General features: G+C 38.6%; 1 protein-coding gene across 1 annotated transcript in view; it reads left to right on the top strand.

Moving 5' to 3' along the window:
* TTBK2 (tau tubulin kinase 2) overlaps positions 1–25,808 on the top strand; it is a 123,758-nt gene that overhangs the window by 39,955 nt on the left and 57,995 nt on the right. The window contains exons 5-6 of the mRNA XM_049782461.1: positions 6,108–6,248; positions 9,308–9,412. Of these exons, the coding sequence (XP_049638418.1) occupies positions 6,108–6,248; positions 9,308–9,412 (246 nt within the window). The remainder of the gene's footprint in view (positions 1–6,107; positions 6,249–9,307; positions 9,413–25,808) is intronic.

Genomic DNA, 25,808 nt, shown 5'->3' with positions numbered 1-25,808 from the left:
AGTGCATCTTATGATATGAAAAATACAGTACTTTAAATAGATTTTTCCCCAATAATAGAAGGATTGTCCTTGTCAATTATTATACTTAACTCATATCTTCCTTGATTATACTCATTGCAGTGTTCAGTTCCCACATTATTGTTAATTAATTGTTATTAGTTAATCTGAGTCTCGTCTTGTCTTTCTCGCTTCCCTTTCCCTTCATTTCCTGAGGGATTCTGTTTTTTGTTTGTTTGTTTTTAATTTATGTCCATGAGTACCATTTACTATTTGAAAATAAAAGTATTAGTTGAAATTCAGGAGAAATGATATTCATCTTTTCATCAATTATCATGAGTTCTCTGGGTTTTCTTTCATCAGAAAAAAATTTGGGGCATTTGCTTCCTTTTTCTTTTGGTGTATCTCATTAGCAGTTTTTCAGAGACATAGATCCTGGCTACGACAATACATTCTTTCTCCTCAGAGGTGGCTTATTGCGGGGGGGTGGGGAGGTGGGGTGTCTCCCTTAGCTTTCTCCCATTTTTTACATCTAAGTATTTTAGTATTGCTGTAGATTATACTCTTAAACTTCTTTTGAGTCATATCATTCATTATTTATTGAGTCAGTATAGTTTTATTTCTAAAGAAGATATTCCTGTGATCTTAGTTAAATTTATTTTTGTTTGGGGGCCATACCCTTTGGTATTCAGGGCTTACTCCTGGCTCTGATCTTAGGGATCACTCCTAGGGCTCGGGGGACCATGTAGGGTGCCAGGGATTGAACATAGGTCAGCCACATGCAAAGCAAAAACCTTTCTGCTATATTTTTGCTCCTGTGCAATTTTAGATCAATATAATATGAGCCCTAATTTCTTTCACATCGCTAAATAATAATAGGTTTTTGTCTATGATACTTTTATTATTTTTTCTGTATTTATTCTGTATCATATTTAATCCTTATAGTAATCCCATGAAGAGTATAATGAGATAGACTTTTATTCCTGATTTGCAAATAAAGAAGCTGAAGCTCAAGGAAGTTTGTGATTTGCCTGAAATTAACTTGACAGGTTGGAAACCAAAAATAGACAATATATTGGCACAATCAGAAAAGACTCTTAGAATTTTGCATTTAGGTTTTTATTACTGACTGAGGAAAAAAAAGACTTAAAGTTTCAGCATCTCTCTCAGACTTAGCACATACTTTTATTTGCATACTGAATCATTTCCTGGGAACAAGAAGGCTTTAGTCTGGAGAAACTAAGGAAACTAGTTGTACTAGGTAAAGACCTTTGGGTCTTTGGCACACTAAAGTGAATTCCTTCAAAAACCTTTTCGTTAGATTTGCAGCTGTATGTTTTTTATGATATAGAAGAAAGTTAACATATCTGCTGTATAGTAAATGTAAATAAAAATTTATCATGAGAAGCAAAACAAAAACAAGGCAACATTGTGAGTTTTAAAAATTGTAGTGAGGGCCGGAGAGATAGCATGGAAGTAAGACATTTGCCTTTCATGCGGAAGGACGGTGGTTCGAATCCCGGCATCCCATATGGTCCCCTGAGCCTGCCAGGGGTGATTTCTGAGTATAGAACCAGGAGTACCCCTGAATGTTGCCGGGTGTGACCCCCCCAAAAAAATTGTAGTGAGAAGGCCAGACACATAGCATGGAGGTAAGGCATTTGTCTTGCATGGAGAGGTCGGTGGTTTGAATCCCGACATCCCATATAGTCTCCTGAGCCTGCCAGGAGCGATTTCTGAGCATGGAGTCAGGAATAACCCCTGAGCACTGCCGTGTATGACCCAAAAACCAAAAAAAAAAAAAAAAAGAAAAAAAAGAAAGTTAACTTATCATTAAACCTTTTTTTCCTATAGTTAGAGCTCACTTGGTTGCAATATAACTAAACCTAGTGTAACTTGTAGAAGTTACTCTCTTACTTGACATATTGTAGAATTTTTTTTTTTTTTGGTTTTTGGGTCACACCCGGCAGTGCTCAGGGGTTACTCTTGGCTGTCTGCTCAGAAATAGCTCCTGGCAGGCACGGGGGACCATATGGGACACCGGGATTTGAACCAACCACCTTAGGTTCTGGATCGGCTGCTTGCAAGGCAAGCACCGCTGTGCTATCTCTCCGGGCCCCATATTGTAGAATTTTAAGCTTATCTTATTTTATTTATTTATTTATTTATTTATTTATTTATTTATTTATTTATTTATTTATTTATTTATTTATTTGTGGTGTTCAGGTGTTACTCCTGGCTCTGCTTAGAAATTGTTCCTGGCATGCTCTGGGAACCATATGGGATGCTGGGGATTGAACCTTGGTTGGCTGTGTGCAAGCAAATGTCCTATTGCTGTACTATATAGATAAAGCCTCCGAGCTAGCTTTATTCTATGTTTCATATTCCAGGACTGGAACTGGCCATTTCTTTACTAGTACTTGATTCCTCTTTACTGAGAAATATTTAGAGTCCCAAAGATAGGTGCTGTATGTGCTCATTGCAGTTGGGTTGATCATTGTTATACTTTTCAACAACATATCCAACAAGTGGATGGGTTCATAGTATATGTTTCTTTTTTTAATTTTTTAAAATTAATATCTTTATTTAAACACCTTGATTACAAACATGATTGTGACTGGGTTTCAGTCACAGTAAAAAACACCTCTCTTCACCAGTGCAACATTCCCATCACCAGTGTCCCAAATCTCCCTCCTCCTCACCCCACCCCTGCCTGTCCTCTAGACAGGTTTTCTACTTCCCTCATTCATTTACTTTATTATGATAGTTCTCAATGTAGTTATTTCTCTAATTGTATTCAGAACTCTTTGTGGTGAGCTTCATGTAGTGAGCTGGAACTTCCAGCTCTCCTCCTTTGTCTCTGAAAATTATTGCAAGAATGTCTTTTATTTTTCTTAAAACCCATAGATGAGTGAGACTATTCTGTGTCTTTCTCTCTCCCTCTGACTTATTTCACTCAGCTTAATAGATTTCATGTACATCCATGTATAGGAAAATTTCATGACTTCATCTCTCCTAATGATGCATAATATTCCATTGTGTATATGTACCACAGTTTCTTTAGCCATTCATCTGTTGAAAGGCATCTTGGTTGTTTAAAAGAAAATATATTGGCCTGGAGCAAAATAAAAATACAGCAGATAGGGTGCTTGCCTTATACATGGTCGATCTGGGTTTGATCCCAGCACCCCATAAAGGCCCCAAGCCCCACCAGAAATGATCCCTGAGCACAGAACCAAGATTAAGCCCTGAGCATTATTGAGTGTGGCAAAAACTAACAAACAGAAAAAAGAAAATATATCACGACTTATGTTGATATTTCTCTTTTTTTAAACATCTTTATTTATTGATAGATTAATTGGTTGTTGGGCCACACCCAGTGGTGCTCAGAAGGTTACTCCTGGATCTGCACTCAAAAATTGCCCCTGGCAGGCTGGGGGTCCATATGGGTACTGGGAATCGAACCACCGTCCTTCCGCATGAAAGGCAAATGTCTTACCTCCATGCTATCTCTCCGGCCCTCACTACAATTTTTAAAACTCACAATGTTGCCTTGTTTTTGTTTTGCTTCTCATGATAAATTTTTATTTACATTTACTATACAGCAGATATGTTAACCCGGCTTCATGTAAAGCAAATGCCCTACCGCTGTGCTATCTCTTCAGCCCCTTATGCTGATATATATATATATATATTTTTTTTTTTTTGGTTTTTGGGTCACACCCAGCAGTGCTCAGGGGTTTATTCCTAGTTCTACATTCAGAAATCGCTCCTGGAAGTCTCGAGGGATCATATGGGATGCCGGGATTCGAGCCACAATCCTTCTGCATGCAAGGCAAATGCACTACCTCCATGCCATCTTTCTGGCCCTGATATGCTGTTATTTTAACTCAAACTTAGAATAACAAAATTGCTTATAGCTTCTTTGGTTATATTTTCATCTCTTTGCTCTTATGTACTTTTTAATATAGAAGAAAATAATACCAAGGTTTAAATGAAAATATTTGTGTGAACCCTAACCCTAACCCCTAAAAAAAAATGAAAATAAAAAGAAAATATTTGTGTGTGGAAAGTGAGATGGTGTACATTGACAGGGATATGAGTAACAGTTGAATAATAAGGTAGGTATTAATAAAGTAAATTTGTGTTTTTCTTAGAATTAAAGAATTTTTGAGAAAAGAATTGTATTTTTTCTTTATTTTGTTTTGGGACCTCCCAAGCATGTTCAGGGAAGCCAGGAGAGATTCCTTGTTATACTTAGCTATTAACAGCTACACCTTAAGGATGATGTGCTGCTTTGAACTGGGATTCTCTACGCCGCCCTAATGATGCTCAGGAGCCTGTTGGAACTTATCTGACAGTGGTTGGGGGATCATGTGATGCCAGAGATTGAACATACTAGCCACATACTAGACATAAGTTCTAAGTCCTATACTGTCTTTCCAACCCCTGTATTTAATTTATTAAGTTTTATTTGAATATATCAGGTGTTGATCAGGGGCTACTTTCAGTTTGATGTTACAGGTTCGCTTCTTGATATATAGTATGAGCCATTGTGCAGTGCTGGGAATAAACCTTGGCCTCTTGCTCACAAAACATATGCTCCAGTCCATTGAGTTATCTTTCTGCCTCTGAGTTTACTTTTTTTTTAATTTACTTTTTAAATTCAACAATACTAATTCCATATTACTCTGTATAAGGAAACTTCTTTTTGTTAGCAACTATGTATCAATACAGTGTCTTTATTTTAGTGTGCTTATACATTTATTGGTGTAATACAGACCATTTCCTTTGGAGGTAGAACTACTTTTTATTTTTTGGTAGAACTACTCTTAATATTACTTGTTACACAAAGAATTTTTGGGTAATTTGTACAGTGGGGAAAAAACCACTGGAATCAGACAAACAGGTTTGATAAACAACTTTGCTGTAGCAGGTTAATATTATTTAAACTCTGTAGCATTTAGTTTTTTTCACTTTGGGGTTGGGAGTGAAAAGTATATACACCTGTTGGTGCTCAAGGCTTATTCCTGGCTCTGCATTCAGGGATCTTTCCTGGTGGTGTTCAGGGGACCAAATGGGATGCCCAGAGATTGAACCCCTCCAGGTCAGCCTTGTGAAAGACAAGTGCCTTGCCCTCTTTATGATCTCTTCAGCTCCAGTTTTTATTTTGGGTTACACTAAATGTTCTCAGGACTTATTTCTGGCTCTGTGCTTAGGGATCACTTTTGGCAGGACTAAGAAGAACCCTATGACTTGTCATTTAGTTTTTTATCTGTAAAACAGGAATACAATCTCTGCTTACTGTGTTTTGGGGGATTAAATACAAGACTATGTATATATCTTACATATATGTATATATCTTACACAGGCAATATATGTATGTGTAGATAGATATATATTTCTTATATCTATTGTGATAAGTAATATAGTATTTTATTTAGTTTTTATAGAAATGAATAGAATATATTGAATTCAATTGAATGTCAAATAATATTCTATAACTTGGTATGAATCTTATTTAATACTTATAATTGAAGCAAGTATTATTGACTCTATTTTATGAGAATCCTTAAGAAAGATTAAATAGCTTATTTAGCAATAGTGAGAAATTACTCCTTGGGTTATAGTTTCTATCTTTTCAATAATCAATAATCAAGATTGTATTTGGTTATAACATCCGACAAAAGGAAACATTATGATTTAGAATAATATGCTCAGATACTCATAATTAAATTTTCTAAAACACTCATGCATTAGTTTAAGATAATATATTTTCAACGATAAGATCATGATTTGGGTAAAACTCTTGGGTAAAGAATGGAGCTAGATAGGTCCAGAGTGATAGCACAGCAGGTAGGGTGTTTGCTTTGCATGCAGTCAACCTAAGTTTGATCTCTGCATTCCAAGAATCCATGAGTGATTTCTGGCTACCCCTAAGCACCAACTGAGTATGTCCCAAAAGCAAAATGACAAAAAAAAAAAAAAATGGAGCTTGATATATGAATCATTGGAATAAAATCATTCAAAAAATTTTATTAGCAAGTGAGAAATTTCCCAATCTTAGAACATGGTATCACGTGTGAAAATGCTTCTTTCGTTCTCTGCAGGGTCGAAATTTGGCAGATCTTCGCCGTAGCCAATCCCGGGGCACATTCACCATTAGTACTACTCTTCGGTTGGGCAGACAGATGTTGGAGTCTATCGAGAGCATCCATTCTGTGGGGTTCTTACATAGAGACATTAAACCGGTAAGGGAGTTTTTGCAGCCAAAGCATAGAATGGATTTACTTGGTACACTTCACTTGAGACATAGTAAAGGGGCCAGAGCAATAGCGTGTTTGCCTTGCACGAAGCTGACCCAGGATGGACCTCGATTCGATCCCTATTGTCCCAGATGGGTCCCCCAAGCCAGGAGTGATTTCTGAGCACATAGCCAGGAGTAACCCCTGAGTATCACCAGGTGTGGCCCAAAACCCCCCCCCAAAAAAAAGACAGTAAACAACAAATGTAGTTTTCTGTATTTATTGTGATCGTTATTTTTTATAGAATTAAGGCAGCATTTTCATTTTTGTTGAGGACTTTTTAATGATAATTATAAACTTTAATGTGTATTATAAGGAGCCTTTCTGATGATGCTCAAGAGTCAAATTATAAATGTTTAAGTTTTTATTATTATATATTAACAGGCAATAATTTAACCTTACACATAATAATAACTTAGCCTTACATCTAAAGGAATTCTTTGAATTTCTTTTTCCTGATGATTTCTTTAAAAAAAAAATACACATATGGGGTCAGAGTGGTAGCACAGTAGTAGGATGTTTGCCTTGCATGTGGCCGACCCAGGATGGACCGGGTTTGATTCCCAGCATCTCATATGGTCCCCTCGAGCCTGCCAGGAGCGATTTCTGAATGCAGAGCCAGGAGTAACCCTTGAGCACCACCACCCAGAAACCAAACCAGAACAAAACTAAACATGTTGCTTTTATATGTTGGCATTATATTCTTTCTATTTTTTCTTTTCTTTTTTTCACTTTGCACCTGGCAATGTGCAGGGCTTACTTCTGGCTCTGTACTTAGGAAGTACTATGGGGGTTCCGAGGATGCAATCGAAGTCAGCTACATGTCCTTTACCCACTATACTATATATCTCTGACTCTCTTTGAACTGTTTCTCAAGTCATAAAGTATATAAGAAACCAGTTGTGTTGGGACTGGAGAGATGAAAGTGGGGTGTTTGCCTTGCATGTGCAAGGACAGTGGCTCAAATCCTGGTATCCTATATGGTCCTCCTAGCCTGCCAGGAGCGATTTCTGAGCATAGAGCCAGGAGTAAACCCTGAGCACTGCTGGATGTGACCCAAACCCCTCTGCAAAAAAAATGAAGGGAGGGAGGGGAAGGAAGGAAGGAAGGAAGGAAGGAAGGAAGGAAGGAAGGAAGGAAGGAAGGAAGGAAGGAAGGAAGGAAGGAGAGAGGGAGTGAGGGAGGGAGAGAGGGAGGGAGGAAGGAAGGAAGGAAGGGAGGGAGGGAGGGAGGAAGGGAGAGAGGGAGGGAGAGAGGGAGGAAGGAAGGAAGGAGAGAGGAGGGAGGGAGGAAGGAAGGAAGAATCGAAGAAGAAAGAAGGGAAGGGAAAGGGAAAGGAAAGGAAAAAGGAAAGGAAGAAAAGGAAAAGAAAGAAAAGGAAGAAAGAAAGAAAAAGAAAGAAATTTCTGATTTCACTGTATCTTTTTTGTTTTGTTTGTTTGTTTGTTTGCTTTTTGGGCCACACCAGGAAGTACTCATGGGTCACTCCTGGCTCTGGGCTCTGGAATTAATTACTCCTTGCGGGCACGGGGGACCATATGAGATGCTGAGGATCAAGTTCAGGTTGACATGCAAGGCAAAAAATGCCTTACCCACTGGACTATAGCTCTGGCCCCTGGTTTCCTTTCTTTTCTTTTCTTTTCTTTTCTTTTCTTTTCTTTTCTTTTCTTTTCTTTTCTTTTCTTTTCTTTTCTTTTCTTTTCTTTTCTTTTCTTTTCTCTTCTCTTCTCTTCTCTTCTCTTCTCTTCTCTTCTCTTCTCTTCTCTTCTCTTCTCTTCTCTTCTCTTCTCTTCTCTTCTCTTCTCTTCTCTTCTCTTCTCTTCTCTTCTCTTCTCTTCCTCCCTCCCTCCCTCCCTCCCTCCCTCCCTCCCTCCCTCCCTCCCTCCCTCCCTCCCTCCCTCCCTCCCTCTCTCTCTCTCTCTCTCTCTCTCTCTCTCTCTCTCTTTTTTTTGGTTTTTGGGTCACACCCACAGTGCTCAAGGGTTACTCCTGGCTCCTCACTCAGAAATCACTCCTGGCAGGCAGAGGGGACCATATGGGATGCTGGGATTCGAACCACCATCCTTTCTGCATACAAGGCAAATGTTTGCCTTACCTCCATGCTATCTCTCCGGCCCCACAGGTTTCATTTCTAATATACTGCATTTACTATAAATTTGTTACTTGTAGTCAATAATGTTGAAAATTATACCCATCTGTTTCTATAATTAGTTTACTTGAAAAATGCCAACTAAAATTAGCTTAATATAACCCGATTTATGTAGCATTTCCCCTATTGTTTACCTAACTAAATGCCATTATTTGACAGACAGCGATGATTTAAGTTTTATATCTTCATCAGAAAAGCTCCTTAAGTAGAGTACCATTTTAGAATAAAGTGAACAGTTCTGAATTTGGGTTTTGCCTTTATGAATTTCTTTACTTGCATAAACATCTTTGCAAGTCTGTGATCATTTAATGCCACAAGTTTTTTTTTGTTGTTGTTGTTTACTTTTGGCTTTTGGGCCATACCCAGCAATGCTCAGGGACCATATGAGATGCCAGGGATCCAATCCAGGTTGGCCTTGTGCAAGGCAAACACCCTACCTGCTGTAATACTGCTCCAGACTCCTTCTTTTGTTTTAATTTGTGTGTGTGTGTGGGCCATACACAGATGTGTTTGGAAGCTGTTTCTCAGAAAGGGGCCCTAGAGGCAATTAAGGGAACATATGTAGTGGTGGTAGGATCCAGTAGGGTCAGCCACATTCAAGGCAAGCACCTTAATACCTATACTATTTTTTCTAAGTCAGTATTAGAACTTGACACAATTGCTTAAATTTTCTAACTTCACCTGAACATAGTCGTTAACAAAAAACACAATTATATATCAATATTCATAATTGGCTAGTATATTGGAACATATGTGTTTTATATATAGTTTAAGAAGAAGCAGTAATATATAAGAATAATAAGATAGAAGAATTAAGCATTATAAATTATGTCATTTTCTTTCTTTATTCCTCTAGTCAAACTTCGCTATGGGTCGGTTTCCTAGTACCTGTAGGAAATGTTACATGCTTGATTTTGGCTTGGCACGACAGTTTACCAATTCCTGTGGTGACGTCAGACCAGTAAGATTTTTCATATTATTATTAAATATTTGAAAATTAATATCACTACTTTCAAAGAAATACTAATAATCTGTCAGTTTGCTACCTATAAAGTGACATCAATTTTATGACCAAGTTATAAAACAGTTAATTTCATAGAAAATTTTGACTTAAAAAGTACATTAGAAGCAGATTGAGAGTGATCTCGTTTTAACACACATATTAATCCTTTAGGATCTCTCATGCAGCTTAAGGCTCTCGTGTATGTTACATTCTTCTTTTTGTTTTTTCTTCTTTTTTTGGAGTGGGGACACCTCTGGGCCATATTCTGAGTTTACTCCTAGCTCTACACTCACGGGTCTTTCTTGGCAGGCACGGGGGAACAAATAAAGTGCTGAGGATCGACCCCAGCTTAACCATGTTGAGGCAAATGCCCTCTTCACTGTACTATATCACTTTGGTTCCTAGTTATTATACTTTTATATCCAAAATTTCACTTCAGTTCTGTAGAATTTCTTTTATTTGGATTCTTTATTTGATACAGCATTGTATCATGCTTCCCTTTATTAGATTTTTCTTCATTGTGCATCTTCTTTTATTTTGAAATTTTTTTCTGTTAAATTCATTACTTAGTCACTCATAGATTCTATCACCTATCTTTTCCCCTGCTTTTATTTTTGTTAGCATGCCTAGTTGTTATTGGAAACTTAATAGTCAAGGTACTGGTGCCCCTTTTCACAGCTTATTATATTATCGCTCTTTGCCTAATTATTTGTTTAGTGAGTAACTGGATTGCTTCAAATGCAGTCTGTCCTCCCCTTCTCCCAAATAAGTTATGATAAGTCTCTGCAGTAGGTTATTTGATGGTTCAGCTTTGGGCTTGACCATTGTTATCCTGAATTACTGTAGTGCTGGGTTTATTTTGTTTGCTTGTTTTCTGTGTGGTTTGTTTGTTTGTTTGTTTTTTTTGGTTTTTGGGAGTAGTACTGGTTTGGTTCCCTTTTGTACTTTTCTTATAAGACAGACCAAGATATCAACTCCACTAGTTGACTGATATAAAATCTTTGACATATCTAATCAAATATTGAATTCTACAATTAAATCATTTTTGATACTTGATACTTTCATATTTTTATATTTCCTTCTGACCTCAGGAGGTCTCTTTCTAGCTGTCTTGCTCCTTAGTCTCTCTTGGTCAGAGCTAGTCTAGCTTTATTTTCATAAGATACAGAAATCTCTTTGTATTATTGCTACTTTTTGGAAGTGGCTCTTAGGTTTAAATTGTATTATTACAATTGAAATTCCTTGAGAGAAATTAAGAGATTTCTTTTTTGTATACTTAATTTTATGCCTGAAAAATGTTTGAACCAAGCCCCTGGAGTTGTGATTGAGGAGAAGGAAAGCTTCTTTGAGTGATATCTTTACTTTTTGGAGCTAATCCAGCAGATAGAAATGTTAGAAATAGTTGAGGTCTTCCAAGATTGCCTTCCCTAGGAGCCATAAGCCACTCCTCATTAGTTGGGAAGGATACTGTTGAGGTTCCAGTATTCTCAACTTTGCCGGTGTTAGAGCCTTCATTCCCTGAGATTTTTATCTCCCACGCACGTACTTTTCCAGGACTTTGCTTCTTTTGGGGGGGGGGGGGATTTTGGGTTACACCTGGCGGGGCTCAGGGATTCTCCTGGCTCTGCACTTAGAAATCGCTCCTGGGAGGCATGGGGGACCATAAGGGATGCCAGGAGGCTGTGAGAAGATGCAATGTACAGAAATCCTTCTCCTAAGAGTTTGAGATTCTCTTACAGGGAACTGGGGGAAGGAGGGAGTCCAGTGTGCTTGGCTGTAACAAGCTGGAGTAGAACCACTCATCTGATTTGGAAAATGGGATGAGTATAGATGATAATATAGAATTGAGCTTTTCTTTCCAAATTTCAGAGTTAAACAATGTGATCCTTGGTAAGTTTATGTGCAAATACCACAACTCATGGAGTGCAGTCCTTGGTGCACCTCAACTCTATGAGCAGCCAGTCACCTTAGTCTGATGTGTGTGACCCTCCCACTCCCACACCACCACAGCTAGAAATGTGCAAGCTTAATAGTTAGGTATGTGTGTCACCCTGGTCATCCTAAAATCAATGTAACAAAGATGACAAAGGAATAAGAAGGAATTAAAAAAAGAAAGTTAGTGGATGAGTATTTAAACAAGGTAAGGCAAAGATCTTTGGCCTACTTCAGGTAATGCAATTTGTCTGTAATGCTCCCGGGCTCCATTTAATTAAATTTTTCTTGTTTGTTTCAAAGATAACATAGTATTGATATTTATGATGTACAGAGTGTTATAACCAGCATCACCACAAAAGTGCCAAAGACCCTCCAGCACTGTCACTATGTCACTATAAAGGACCTTTTCCTCCATGACCCTCCCATCCCTGTAGCTCCAATACTTGACACCCTTAGTTCTGTAGTCAAAGTCAAAAGACTTGTTATTTACTGGGTACTGTTCCTTGCTTTGTTTTTTTTTTACCACGTATAAGAGACCATCTGGAATTCATCTATAATCCAAAATACAAAACTGTTTTGTTTAATGTAACCCCCTCTAACTCAATTCTTGTAGCAAACGGTGAGACTTCATCTTCTAGCTGAACAGTATTCTACATTGTGTATATATGCCACGTTTCTTTATCCCTATCCAACTTATAATTGATCATCAGGTTTGTTTCTAGATCTTGGCTATTGTAAATAGCACTATAATGGAGATAGGTGTGTCAATATCACTTCATTGTCACTTTTTGTATTCTTGCCTGTCAACATGTTGCTATAGTATGCTATTGTAACAACTAAAGTGACAATATGCGTTGAAATATCAAGGTATTGGCTGAAGAATAGTCAAAAGTGTATTACTGTGCTGCAAAAGTTCAGTTAAGTCAGTGCTTCTCAATTATTTTCTGTCATGCCCCCCTAAGAAGAAGAAAACATTTTTCACGCCCCCCCTGCGTGACTGTAAATAGTATCCTTATTAAAAAAAAAACTTTAGCCTGCAAAACAGAAATATATAAAATAATTTGAGCTGGTTTTTTAATCAGAGGTGATGTTTGGATTAATGGCTACAATGAGCACGTTTTGCACTGCATAGCTTTTTGAAGCGGGGTTTGAAGCAGGACACAGCAACTCTCAGCTCCAGAGACATAAACACAGGGCTTAGCTTGTTATGACAGTGTTTGTCGAGGTCAAACGCGCACCTCCCCCTTTACGGAGCCTCGAGCCCCCCTGTAGGCCGCCCCCCACTATTTGAGAAGCACTGAGTTAAGTGAAGGTAGGCTAATGCAAGAAGATATATGAAGTGACTGTGTCAAAGAAAAGATCAAAGGAGTTGACCATCAGGCAGTAAGGTAAGTACCCTACCCACTGTACTATTGCTCCAACTCCAGGTTTTACATTTTTATTGTTTTGTTTTGTTTTATTTTATGGCTATTCCTGTTGGTGCTCAAGGCTTACTCATGGTGCTTTGATCAGAAATAACTCCTGATAGTTTGGGGAGACCATCTGTAGTACCTGGAATTGAACTTAAATAAATAGTGTATGGCAAAAGCCTTATCCTTGTATTATCTGTTTGTTCAGCAGGTCTTACCTTTAAGACATTGGACAAAATAGGCAGAGGAGGGGCCAGGGTGATAGTACAGTGGTAGGGCATTTGCCCTGAGATGAACCTGGTTTTGATTCCAGCTTTCCATATGGTCCCAAGCCTGCCAGGAGTGATTTCTGAGTACAGAGCCAGGAGTAACCCCTGAGTGCCATCAGATGTGGTCCAAAAACAAAACTGGAAAAACAGAAAACAAGATAGGAGGAGGATAGACTCTACCTTGAATTGTAACTGAAATAGGTTATTCAAGAAAGAAAGGAGAACAAGGGGCAAGTAAATGATCATGTAGTTAAAATCTAGAGCTAGCTTCCTTTAAGAGAGTTTTATGATGTTAATTAGACTGAAATGTAAACTTTGTAACTTAATTATAGTGCAAATATATTAATATACAGGGGCCGGAGAGATAGCACAGTGGTAGGTCGTTTGCCTTGCACAAGGCCACCCCAGGGTCAAAGGTGTTCGAATCTGAGCATCCCTTATGGTCCCCTGAGCCTGCCAGGGGCAATTTCGGAGTGCAGAGCCAGGAGTAACCCCTGAGAGTCACCAGGTGTGACCCAAAAACCAATATATATATGTATTATATATTAATATACATAAACACCTGTACTTTTATTGTTTTGGGAGTTCACACCCACACCAGTTGATATTCAGGTATTACTTTTGGTTCTACACTTAGTAATTACTCTTGGCAGTGCTCAGGGAACATATGTGATATTGGGGATCCAACGTGGGTCTGTTGGTCTCTGTCTTTGTCTCTCTTCCATTTTTTTCTTTTTAGATAGTGTGGTTGCTTTGCAATTTTGTTGCAACAATATTGTTGCAATATTGAAGGGATGTCATGCCTATTGTTTTGTCTACATTCAGCAGCCAATTTGTGGTAAATTTCCTATCATGGAATGGTCTTCCTGTTTTTTGGATATTAATACCATACTATTTTTTTTTCTATCCCACAAGAGTGTGATCATTCTATTCTATCCCTCTTCCTCTGTCTCATTCATTCAGCATAATACTCTCCATATTCATCCATGTATAAGCAAATTTAATGATTTAATTTTTCCTAATAGCTACATAATATATGTATAGATGTATCACAATCTCTTTATCTACTCATCTGTTCTCAGGCACTTCAATTGTTTCCAAATTTTGGCTGTTGTAAATAGCTCTACAATGAACATTGGAGTGCCAAAGGCTTTTCTGCATTGTGTTTTTAGGTCCTTAAGAAAGATGTCCTGGTGTTATATTGCTGGATCATTTGGAAGCTCAATTTCTAATATTTGAGAAATATTCATACTGTTTTCCAAAAAGACTGGACCAGTTGACATTCCCACCTTTCTCTCCACATCCATGCCCACACTGGTTGTTCTTTTCAGTGTTTGCCAGTCTCTGTAGTGTGAGATGATACCTCATTGTTGTTTTGATTTGTTTTTCCTTTACTTTTTGGCCATCTATATCTCCTCTTTGAGGAAATTTCTGTTCATCTTTTCTTCGCATTTTTGGATGGGGTTAGATTATTTTTTTCTTGTTAAGCTCTACCAGTGCCTTATATATCTTAGATATTATTAACCCCTTATCAGAAGGGTTTTAGGTGAATAGTTTCTCTCAATGCATGGGCAGTCTTTGTATTATAGTCACTGTTTCATTTGAAGGGAGCATTCACCTTTTGTTTTTTGTTTGTTTGTTTGGTTTTGGTTTTGGTTTTTGGGGCCACACCCACTTGATGCTCAGGGGTTACTCCTGGCTAAGTGCTCAGAAATCGACCCTGGCTTGGGGGGGACGACCTTATGGGACACCGGGGGATCGAACCGCAGTCCTTCCTTGGCTAGCACTTGCAAGGCAGACACCTTACCTCTAGCACCACCTTGCCGGCCCCAGCATTCACCTTTTGGATCTGCAATGTAGAATCAGGTTTTTAAAACAATGAAAACCAAATTGGAGTGTTTTAAGGAGAAACATGGGAAAGGAAGTGAAGAATGGAAACATTATAATTCCTGGAAGTGTTTGTTTTATTCTAAAGAGGGAGGGTTAATCAGGGAAGTAGTTATAACTTCTCTCTTTTTTTCCTTTCCTCTTCAAAAATCACTGCTATTAGCCTGTAATTTTATTCCATGTAACTGGGAATATTTTAGGAAGTATGAAAAACAATTGATGATGCAGGACATCAGGATTCAGGATTCAGAATAGGAACCAATGTTTTATTCTCTCTTTTTTTGTTTGTTTATTTGTTTTTGTTTTTTGGGCCTTACCAGTGGTACTCAGGGGTTAACTTCTGGCTTTCCTCAGAAATCACTCCTGGCAGGCACAGGGGACCATATAAGATGCTGGGGAGCAAATCCGGGTCTGCCACATGCAAGGCAAATGCCCTAACTGCTGTGCTATCGCTCTGGCCCCCAGAACCAACTTCTTGCAAGTTTTTGGCAGTGAAGGAAATCCTGGTGAAGTAAAGCCAGTTATGTAAGAGTAAGACAACTTTTGTTATAATTGAGAAAAGGCAGAATAAGCTAGTGAACACAGATAAAGGTAGGCATTTTAATTGGTAGTAGAAAGTTTAATACTCTCATGGGTTTTATTTTCTTAGTGAAGAAAGAGGCAAGGAAGGCCTTTTGAAGGTTGAATGAAGATTGATGTTGGAGGTAGAGGACAGAAGAGGACAATATGATATAGTGGGAAAGGAAGCCAGTAAACTGAGTAGGGAAGTATGATACTGGGCTGTCCTGAAGTTCATTTGAGTAGTATGGTAATTTAAGGTAAGGTTGTCCAAAAAGTTGTTTTTCTTCAAATGTCTTTAACTGTTTAGAGGTGCAGCTTACAGAATTAGATTTAACTTAAAACAATAGAAGAAAGGTGTTGAGAGAATATTATTATGATAGTGCTTAGTTAAGGTTACAGAAGAGGTAAACTTTCCTCTTTATGTTTTTTTTTTTTGTTTGTTTTGTTTTTTGGCCACACCTAGCGGTGCTCAGGGGTTACTCCTGGCTGTCTGCTCAGAAATAGCTCCTGGCAGGCACGGGGGACCATATGGGACACCGGGATTCGAACCAACCACTTTAGGTCCTGGATCAGCTGCTTGCAAGGCAAACACCGCTGTGCTATCTCTCCGGGCCCCCTCTTTATGTTTTATAGCACACCCGGCAGCGCTCAGGGGTTACTCCTGGCTCCATGCTCAGAAATCGCTCCTGGCAGGCACAGGGGACCATATGAGATGCCGGAATTCGAACTGATGACCTTCTGCATGAAAGGCAAACGCCCTACCTCCATGCTATCTCTCCAGTCCTGCTTTTAATTTTTTTTTTTTTTTGGGCCACACCCGGTGGTGCTCAGGGGTTACTCCTGGCTGTCTACTCAGAAATAGCTCCTGGCAGGCACGGGGGACCACATGGGACACCGGGATTCAAACCAACCACCTTAGGTCCTGGATTGGCTGCTTGCAAGGCAAACACCGCTGTGCTATCTGTCCGGGCCCGCTTTTAGTATTTTTAATGTCAGTAGGATTTTGTAATTTTTGAGACTCTTAAGTAAATTAATTTCATACTTTTGATATCTGGTCATGGCTGCAACTAGTTTTTCATTCTTCTACTATGAAATCAAACTATCATTTGTAGGTATGTTTCACATTAATGCAAATTTTTTTATTTTTTATTTTTTGGTTTTGGTTTTTTTTTGGGGTCACACCCGGCAGTGCTCAGGGATAACTCGTGGCTCTAGGCTCAGAAATTGCCCCTGGCAGGCACAGGGGACCATATGGGATGCTGGGATTCGAACCACCGTCCTTCTGCATGGAAGGCAAATGCCTTACCTCCATGTTATCTCTCCGGCCCTCACATAATGCAGTTTTATGTATTTATTGCTTGTAGGGAATTTGACTTGCTTGACATGTCAGGGTTGTCATATTAACCTGTATTATGTTATCTGCAGGATCAAATATTTTACTTTATTTTGCCACATGTATAAAAGTAAAATATAGAGTATTTTTTAACACAAAGAGAATAAAAAGCATAAAATTTGCAAGAAGAATGTTTAAAAATTTGTGCATCTCAGGAAGGTCAAGAAATAGCTTATTGAGGGCTGGGAAGATAACTCAAAGGCTATCAAAGGTAATTTTAAGTTTATATTATATTGGATAGTACTCCCCTAGGCATAGCCTCCATTTTTAAAAAAGTTTTTTTATTGAGTCCATTGTGAAATACAAGTCTTTTATAGTTGTCTTTCAGGCATACAGTGAAAGTGAATTAGGGCCAGTCCCACCACCAGTGTTGACCTCACTCCAACAGAGTTCCCAGCATGCATTCCATACTTCCAGCCTTAACCCCCTGGTCTATCAGTGCAATAGGTAACCTCCATTTTTAATCCTGCATTAGCTAGTCCTTGGTTTGTGTTTTTCTTTCTGGTCTTATGTGTATTTTTTGGTATAGCAACAGGTTCAGGGAATTATTATAAAATAATGCACCTACCAAGTACCTTTTATCAAGCTTCCTCCAATGAAATATCTAACAAATTATATTTTATTGGCAAAATTCGGAAAATTATGTTGATATACTATCACCAACTCAAGTACATATTTTATATGTATTTCAGTATTATTATTATTATTATTATTATTATTATTATTATTATTATTTTGGTTTTTGTGCCATACCTGGTGACATTCAGGGGTTACTCCTGGCTCTGTGCTCTGAAATCACTCCTGGCAGGCTCGGGGGACCATATGGGATGCCTGGACTGAACCTGGTCTGTCCCGGGTTGGCTGTGTGCAAGGTAAACAAACGCCCTGCCACTGTGCTGTTCCTCCAGCCCGCATTCCACCATTATTTTAAGATTTTCTTTATGGTGGAGGGGAAGGTATGGTGTTATATGAAATTTTATCTCAGGTACAGATTCATATAGTCAGTAGCATAATTAGAATGTTATCTCGGGCCCGGAGAGATAGCACAGCAGTGTTTGCCTTGCAAGCAGCCGATCCAGGACCAAAGGTGGTTGGTTCAAATCCCGGTGTCCCATATGGTCCCCTGTGCCTGCCAGGAGCTATTTCTGAGCAGACAGCCAGGAGTAACCCCTGAGCACCGCCGGGTATGGCCCAAAAAAAAAAAAAAAAAAAAAAAAAGAATGTTATCTCATCAAAAACATACTTTCTTAAAACATAATTACGTATTTGTCAGATTTATAGTGTAGAGTAACTGCAGTTAGAAAACATAATAAAGGGGGCCGTTGAGGTGGCGCTGGAGGTAAGGTGTCTGCCTTGCAAGCGCTAGCCAAGGAAAGGACCACGGTTCGATCCCATATGGCGTCCCATATGGTCTCCCCAAGCCAGGGGCAGTTTCTGAGCGATTAGCCAGAACCTCTGAGCATCAAACGGGTGTGAACCAAAAAAAAAAAAAAAAAAAAAAAGAAAATATAATAAAGGGAGTGATAGAAAGTCTTTTAAACTATTCATCTGTGTGGTTGGTTTTGGAGCTTCTGTTATTTATTACCTTTAAGATATATTAGTTATGTTAAATAGGATATGAAGTACAAAGAAATATTGAATTGTATATATTTTAAGACTTTCATCCATATAATTTATATATATATAAATGCAAAGAGGATTACAGTTGTAGTTTAAGGCAATGAACTCATTAAGTCTTTGTCAGAAGGTTTAGTCAACTGTTGTTGCTAGTGGGCCATTCTGTTACTTTATTTGTTTTTAAACATTAAGTTGCTTCAGATAAACAGTGGTACCTAAATTGTTGTGTTCTTATGGGGCTGACAGTATTAAACATACATGGAGTTGTCATGGCTGCATGGTCCAGGAATTTCCAGCACTAATTCTGATATTGCTGCTTTTGTGGGTGTGTTTTTGTTCCCTGGCCAGAGCTTTCAGAAGTACAAGTAGGTAAGTTGAGGGTGCCCACACTCACTTCCAAAAAAAAATCCTGGTGATATCAGCCCAAATACTGGCAAACCTGGAGTTCTTTTCAGATTGGTGTCTGCAGAAAGCTGTAGAAGAGCTGTAGATAAAGCAGGGCCATTGGCCAAGCACCAATTGTGGATGATGGGTACAGAAAGCATGGCTTTAGCAGAGTAGGGACTTGACCTGTTTCTCCTCCTGGGGTTGCCAGCTTTTATCTCCATGCCTGGTATACCCATCATTTTTCTTGACTTGGTTTACATCTCTTGAGAACAGAGTAAGTTTATGGATTTGGTGGGATGCAGACATGATGATTGCATTTATACTAGTTGCTTGCTTACTACAAACATGATACATATATTGAAATGAAGAGATGTTACAATAAGTGAGGTACTTGCCTTGCCTGTGGTTGGCTCAAGTTTTGTTCCCTGACAACACATATGATCCCTCTTAGCTCCAGTAAGAGTAATTCTAGACTGCAGATCCAGGAGGAAGCCCAGAGTACCACTAGTCACACCTACACAAAACCCCTTCCTCCCAAATTAATAAATTTTAATAAATAAATAAATAAGAGAATTTTTAATTACTGTAAAAATGAAAGTCTACTAATCAAAATTATTGATCATTTCCTAGTTTTTCAGTTGATATTAAACTGGAATGTCATCTGTAAATGCTTAGGTTACTGATTTGATCCTTGTGAAGCAGTAGGATGCAAACCACTTTGTTTCTATCACATAAATAATTTCAAGTTAAAATGTATTCATGATTTTATTGCCTACTAATTTTTTGGGTCACACCCAGCAGTGTTCAGGGGTTACTCCTGGCTCTATGTTCAGAAATTGCGCCTGGTAGGCTTGGGGGACCATATGGGATGCCTGGATTCGAACTACCATCCTTCTGCATGCAAGGCAAATGCCCTACCTCCATGCTATTTTTCTGGCCCCTACTAATTCTTTTTTTTCTAATATCTTTATTTAAACACCATGATTACAAACATGATTGTAGTTGTTTCAGTCATAAAAAGAGCACCCTCTTCACTAGTGCAACATTCCCACCACCATTGCCCCCCTCACCACTTCCTTCAACCCCTTCCTATATTCAAAACAGGCATCCTACTTCTCTCATTCAGTAACATTGTCACCATCGTTGTCAGTGTAGTTATTCCTCTGATTACACTCACCACTCTTTGTAGTGAGTTTCATATTGTGAGCCAATCCTTCCAGCCCTCATCTTTATTGTCTTTGGGCATTAATACAATAATGTCTTTTTCTTTCTTTCTTTCTTCTTGTTTTTGGGTCATACCCAGTGACGCTCAGTGGTTACTCCTTTCTATGCACTCAGAAATCGTTTCTGAAAAATGCTCCACATCACTAATCATCAGGGAGATGCAAATCAAACAATGAGGTACCATCTCACACCACAGAGACTGACGACATACATCACAAAGAACAAGAACAATCAGTGCTGGCGTCCAGTGGGGAGAAAGGAACTCTCATTAAGTTGACTCCAAGATATTTGAGTTTGTGTGGCACTAATGTGAAATGGGGTTGTTTTCTTAATGTCCACTTCTTCTCTATCATTATTATTGTGTAAGAAGGTCATTGATTTTTGTGTGTTAATTTGCTAGCCTGCCACTTTGCTATATGAATCTATTGTTTTAGAATCATTTTGGTAGTCTTTAGGGTTTTCTAAAAATAGTATCATGTCATCTGCAAACAGGGAGAGCTTGACTTCTTCCTTTACTATCTGGATGCACTTGATATCTTTTCTTGCCTAATCCCTATAGCAAGAACTTCCAGCAATATGTTGAATAGGAGTGGTGAAAAAGGACAGCCTTGTCTTGTACCAGATTTTAGAGGAAAGGTCTTTAGTTTATCTCCAGTGAGAATAATATTTGCCATTGGCTTGTGGTAGATGGCCTTGACTATTTTGAGAAAAGGTCCTTCCATTCCCATCTTGATGAGAGTTATTATCAAGAATAGGCATTAGACCTTATTAAATGATTTCTCTGCATCTATTGATATGATCATATTATTTTCCTTTTATTTGATATGGTGAATTATGTTGATCGATTTATATAAGTTAAATCATCTTTGCATTCCTGGAATGAAACCTACTTGGTCAGGCTGTAAGACCTTTATGAGGCGTTGAATCCTATTTGCAGAATTTTGTTGAGGATCTTTGCATCTGTGTTCATCAGGGATATTGGTCTGTAATTTTCTTTTTTGGCAACATCTCTGTCTGGTTTTGTTATCAAGGTGATGTTGGCTTCATAAAAACTATTTGGAAGTGTTCCCGTTTTTTCAATTTCATGAAAGAGCCTAGCAAGTATTGGAAGTAGTTCTTTTAAAGGCTTGAAAGAATTTGTTAGTGAATCCATCTGAGCCTAGGCATTTGTTTTTTGGAAGCCTTTTTTTTTTTTTTTCTTTTTTGGTTTTTGGGTCACACCCGGCAGTGCTCAGGGGGGTTACTCCTGGCTCTATGCTCAGAAATCACTCCTGGCAGACCCAGGGGGCCATATGGGATGCCAGGATTCAAACCAGGGTCCTTCTGCATGCAAGGCAAACACACTACCTACATGCTATCTCTTCGGCCCTGGGAAGACTTTTTTTGTTTTGTTTTGTTTTTGGGCCACACCCGGTTGATGCTCAGGGGTTACTCCTGGCTATGCACTCAGAAGTCGCTCCTGGTGAATGTATGAGGGAAATGGAAAGCCTGTCTAGAGTACAGGCAGGGGTCGGGTGGGGAGGAGGGAGATTTGGGACATTGGTGATGGGAATGTTGCACTGGTGATGGGTGTTCTTTACATGACTGAAACCCAAACACAATCATGTATGTAATCAAGGTGTTTAAATAAAATATATATTTAAAAAAAAAAGTCGCTCCTGGCTTGGGGACCATATGGGACGCCGGGGATTGAACTGTGGTCCGTCCTAGGCTAGCGCTGGCAAGGCAGACACCTTACATCTAGCACCACCGCGCTGGCCCCCCGGGAAGACTTTTGATTATCATTTTAATTTCCTCAGTAGTGATAGGTCTGTTTAGATAAGCTAGATCATCCTGGTTTAACCGTAGAAGATTCTGAAAGTTCAAGAATTTATCAATTTTTTTCAGGTTCTCATGTTTTGTGGCATTGAGTTTCTCAAAGTAGCCTCTTATTACCCTTTGAATCACTGCAGTATCTAGAGTGATCTCCCCCTGTTCATTTCTAATTTGGTTTATTAAATTTCTCTCCATTTCTTTGTGAGTTTTGCTAGTGGTTTATTAATCTTGTTTATTTTCAGAGAACCAATTTTTGCTTTCGTTGATCTTTAGAATGTTTTTGGGTTCCACTACATTGATTTCTGCTCTGAGCTTTGTTATATCCTTCTGCCTACCTATTTTTGGTTCCTTTATTGTTCATTTTCTAATTTTATAAGCTGTGTCATTAAGCTTTTTATATAGGCCCCTTCTTCCTTTCTGATGTATGCTTGCAGAAATGTAAATTTTCCTTTTAATACAGCTTTTGCTGTTCCCATAAATTTTGGTAATTGTGTCTTCAATGTCATTTGTTTCCAGGAATGTTTTGATTTCCTCTTTGATTTCATCTCTGACCCACTGGTTGTTCAGTAGTGAGCTGCTTAATTTCCAGGTGTTAAAGTTTTTCTTCGTGTCCCTTTGTAGTTCACTTTGAATTTCAGTGCCTTGTGATCTAAGAAGTTAGTCTGTACAATTTCTATTTTCTTGACTTTATGAAGGTATGTTATATGAGCCAGCATGTGGTCTATCCTGGAGAGTGACCCATGTGCATTGGAGAAGAATGTGTATCCACATTCTTCCATTTTTCTTTTCAGAACTAGTGTATTCTTGTTGGGTTTCAGCCTGGTTGACTTAACAAGATGTGGCAGGGCAGTGTTGAGGTCTCCCACCATATTATGTTGCTATTGATATTTTCTTTTAGATTCGTCAACATATTTAATATTTTGCTGGTCCCTTATTGGGTTTATATATGTTTAAGAGTGTGATTTCTTCCTGTTGTACATATCCCTTGATTATTTTGAAATGTTCATCTTTGTCACTTGTAACTTTTCTGAGTTTAAAGTTTGTGTCATCTGATATTAATATGGCCACTCAAGCTTTTTGTTTTGTTTTTTGGGGCCACACCCGTTTGATGCCCAGGGGTTACTCCTGGCTAAGCGCTCAGAAATTGCTCCTGGCTTGGGGGACCATATAGGATGCTGGGGGATCGAACCGCGGTCCTTCCTTGGATAGCACTTGCAAGGCAGACACCTTACCTCTAGCGCCACCTCACTGGCCCCGCCACTCAAGCTTTTTTAAGGGAGTTGTTTGCTTAGATGACTTTTCTTCCAGCTTTTGAGTTTGAGTCTATGTTCTGACTCTTCAGGTGTTTCTTGTAGACAGCAGATTGTTGGATTCAGTCAACTTTTTGATCCAGTGTTTCTTAATAGGTGCATTTAGTCCACTGACGTTGAAAGAAATAATTTTTGTGGGATTTAATGTCATCTTTGTGTAGAAGTTTGGTGTGTCTATTGGTTTATTTTGTCTTAAAGTAGACCTTTAAATTTTTCTTTCAGGCTAGTTCGAGCCTTAAAGTTTCTGAGCTGTTGTTTATAAGTGAAGCTATGTATACTTCCTTCAAACCTGAAAGGGAGTCTGGCTGGGTGCAATATTCTAGCGAAACATTCATTTTTTTTTGAGTTTTGTTACTATATCCCAGCACTACCTTCTGGCCTTGAGGGTTTCTTGTGACAGATCTGCTATAAATCTTAAAGATACTGTGATTTTCCCCTCCAGTCTTACTGCCTTAATCTTTTTATCCCTATCTGTAGAATTCATCTCATGACTAGGATGTGTCTTGGGGTGCTTCTCCTTGGGTCTCTTCTAGCTGGTACTCTTTGAGCATGCAGAATTTGATTGCACACACTCTAGTTCTGAGAGTTTCTCTAATGATGTCATTGACTGTTGATTTTTCCTGTGTATTTTCTCTTGGGTTTCTGGGACTCAAATGATTCTTATGTTGTTCCTGTTCTATTTATAAAAGACTTCTATTTTCATCTATACACATTCTTTGGGTGTCTTTTCCATTGTCTGATCATTTCCTTTAAACTTCTCTTCCAATCTTCTTCTGTATGGAGTTGTTCTGCATCTCATCTTCCAGCTTACTGATTCTGTCATCAGCTGCTGTTACTTTATTGGTAAGACTTTCCATTGAGGTTTTAATTTCATCTACTGAATTTTTCAGTCCTGGTTATTTAAGTTTGGAGTTGTCTGATATCTATCTTTGTGGTATGTCAGCTTGATCTATGATTTCTTTGAGTTCTTTGAACATCCTCCATATTTCTCTAAACACTTATATGAGAGACTAGGTAGTTGGGTCTTTTCGGATCACCAGAACTGCCATCTTCATTCTCAGTGCATGATGTTGGCCTGTGTTGTTTCCCTACTGTCACGCTTGTAGTGTAGTTTTTTCTTATGTGTTATGGTTGAGTTCATTGGCCAGAAGTTGTGCGCGGCTGCACTCCTTCAGCTCCACCCCTTCAGCTCCACCCTTTGTGGGCAGGACAGTTCATCTCTGAAGAAGGGCTCTCAGGGAATGATGGGCTGGAGGACCTAGGACCAGGACACAGGAGAGTTGAGAAGGTAGTTCAGAATGGCTGCCTGCCATGCTTCAGAGCCTGCAGCAGGACAAGGAGGAACAAGGAGCAGGACACAGGAGAGTTGGAAAAGGTAATTCAACTGCTAATTCTCTGATCATAGACAAATGACATACTTTATAGGGCCTGTTTCTATTTCCAAGATCCTATTCTCAGTTTATTTTCTAATTGAAGAAGATAGGCAATAAACAATTTTACAATATTTTTAAATTTTAAAATTTTAGGCAGTAAAAGGTGTTTGGAAAAAATTAAAAGCTGAGTAAAGAACAAAGTTGCATTGCCAAAACAGTATATTTGTAAAGGATATCACCTGAGTATTTCATTGAGAAAGTGACCTTTGAGCAGAGGGTTTTTATGGAGTATAGGAGTTACCCATTTTAATAAACATATGAGATTATACTTGAGGTGAATATCAAGAACAGACTTATCTGGGGGCCAGAGATAGCACAGCAAGTAGAGTGTTTACCTTACATGCAGCCAACACAGGTTCAATCCCTGACATCCCATATGGTCCCCAAGCCTACCAGGAATAACTTCTGAGTACAGAGTCAGGAGTAATCCCTGAGCACTGCCAGGTATAGCCCCTTCTCCCCCCCCAAAAAAAAAAACCAACTAGACTTCATCTAGAAACAAAATTGGTCTTGGAATAAATCATTTGGGAAAGAAGCCAGTGTAATATCTTGAAAGATTTTATAGAACAAACAGAAGTTTGGACATTCTAAGTTGCACTTTTTGAAAAATAGAATCATGTATTATTCATGTTTGGATTTATGCCTAGTACCTGTCGCATAATAAGTTCCTTGTAACTTGAATATATGAATATATGATTTCATATTTTTGGAAAAATAAAAATTTATACCATCTTCAAATTGAGTTGAATGAAAGAGTCACAGCATCAGATGGTTGGTGTCTTAGATTATTTAGAAATCATTCATGGAATGCCAGGTTAAGTGAAATAAGTCAGAGAAGATGAACTGCCCATTTATTATTTTTTATTATTACTCATCTCATAGTATATAAAGAAATAAAGGGAATGGACATTGTCAAATAAAAACAAAAGTTCTTTGTATTCTGACAACAGAACTGAAGTTACCATGTTGGTGGGGGTTGTTGAGGGATGCCGTGGTACAAAAGTGACATAAAGAGGCATTTTGCTTTACATGCATCCTACAAGGGTGCAATACCCAGCACCACGTATGGTACCCTGAGCCTCCCACCAGTAGTGATTCCTCAGCATAGCTGGGT

This window comes from Suncus etruscus, chromosome 10 (assembly GCF_024139225.1).
Source record: "Suncus etruscus isolate mSunEtr1 chromosome 10, mSunEtr1.pri.cur, whole genome shotgun sequence".
NCBI classification, from domain to species: Eukaryota; Metazoa; Chordata; class Mammalia; order Eulipotyphla; family Soricidae; genus Suncus; species Suncus etruscus.
This window is presented reverse-complemented; position numbering and strand designations above follow the sequence as displayed.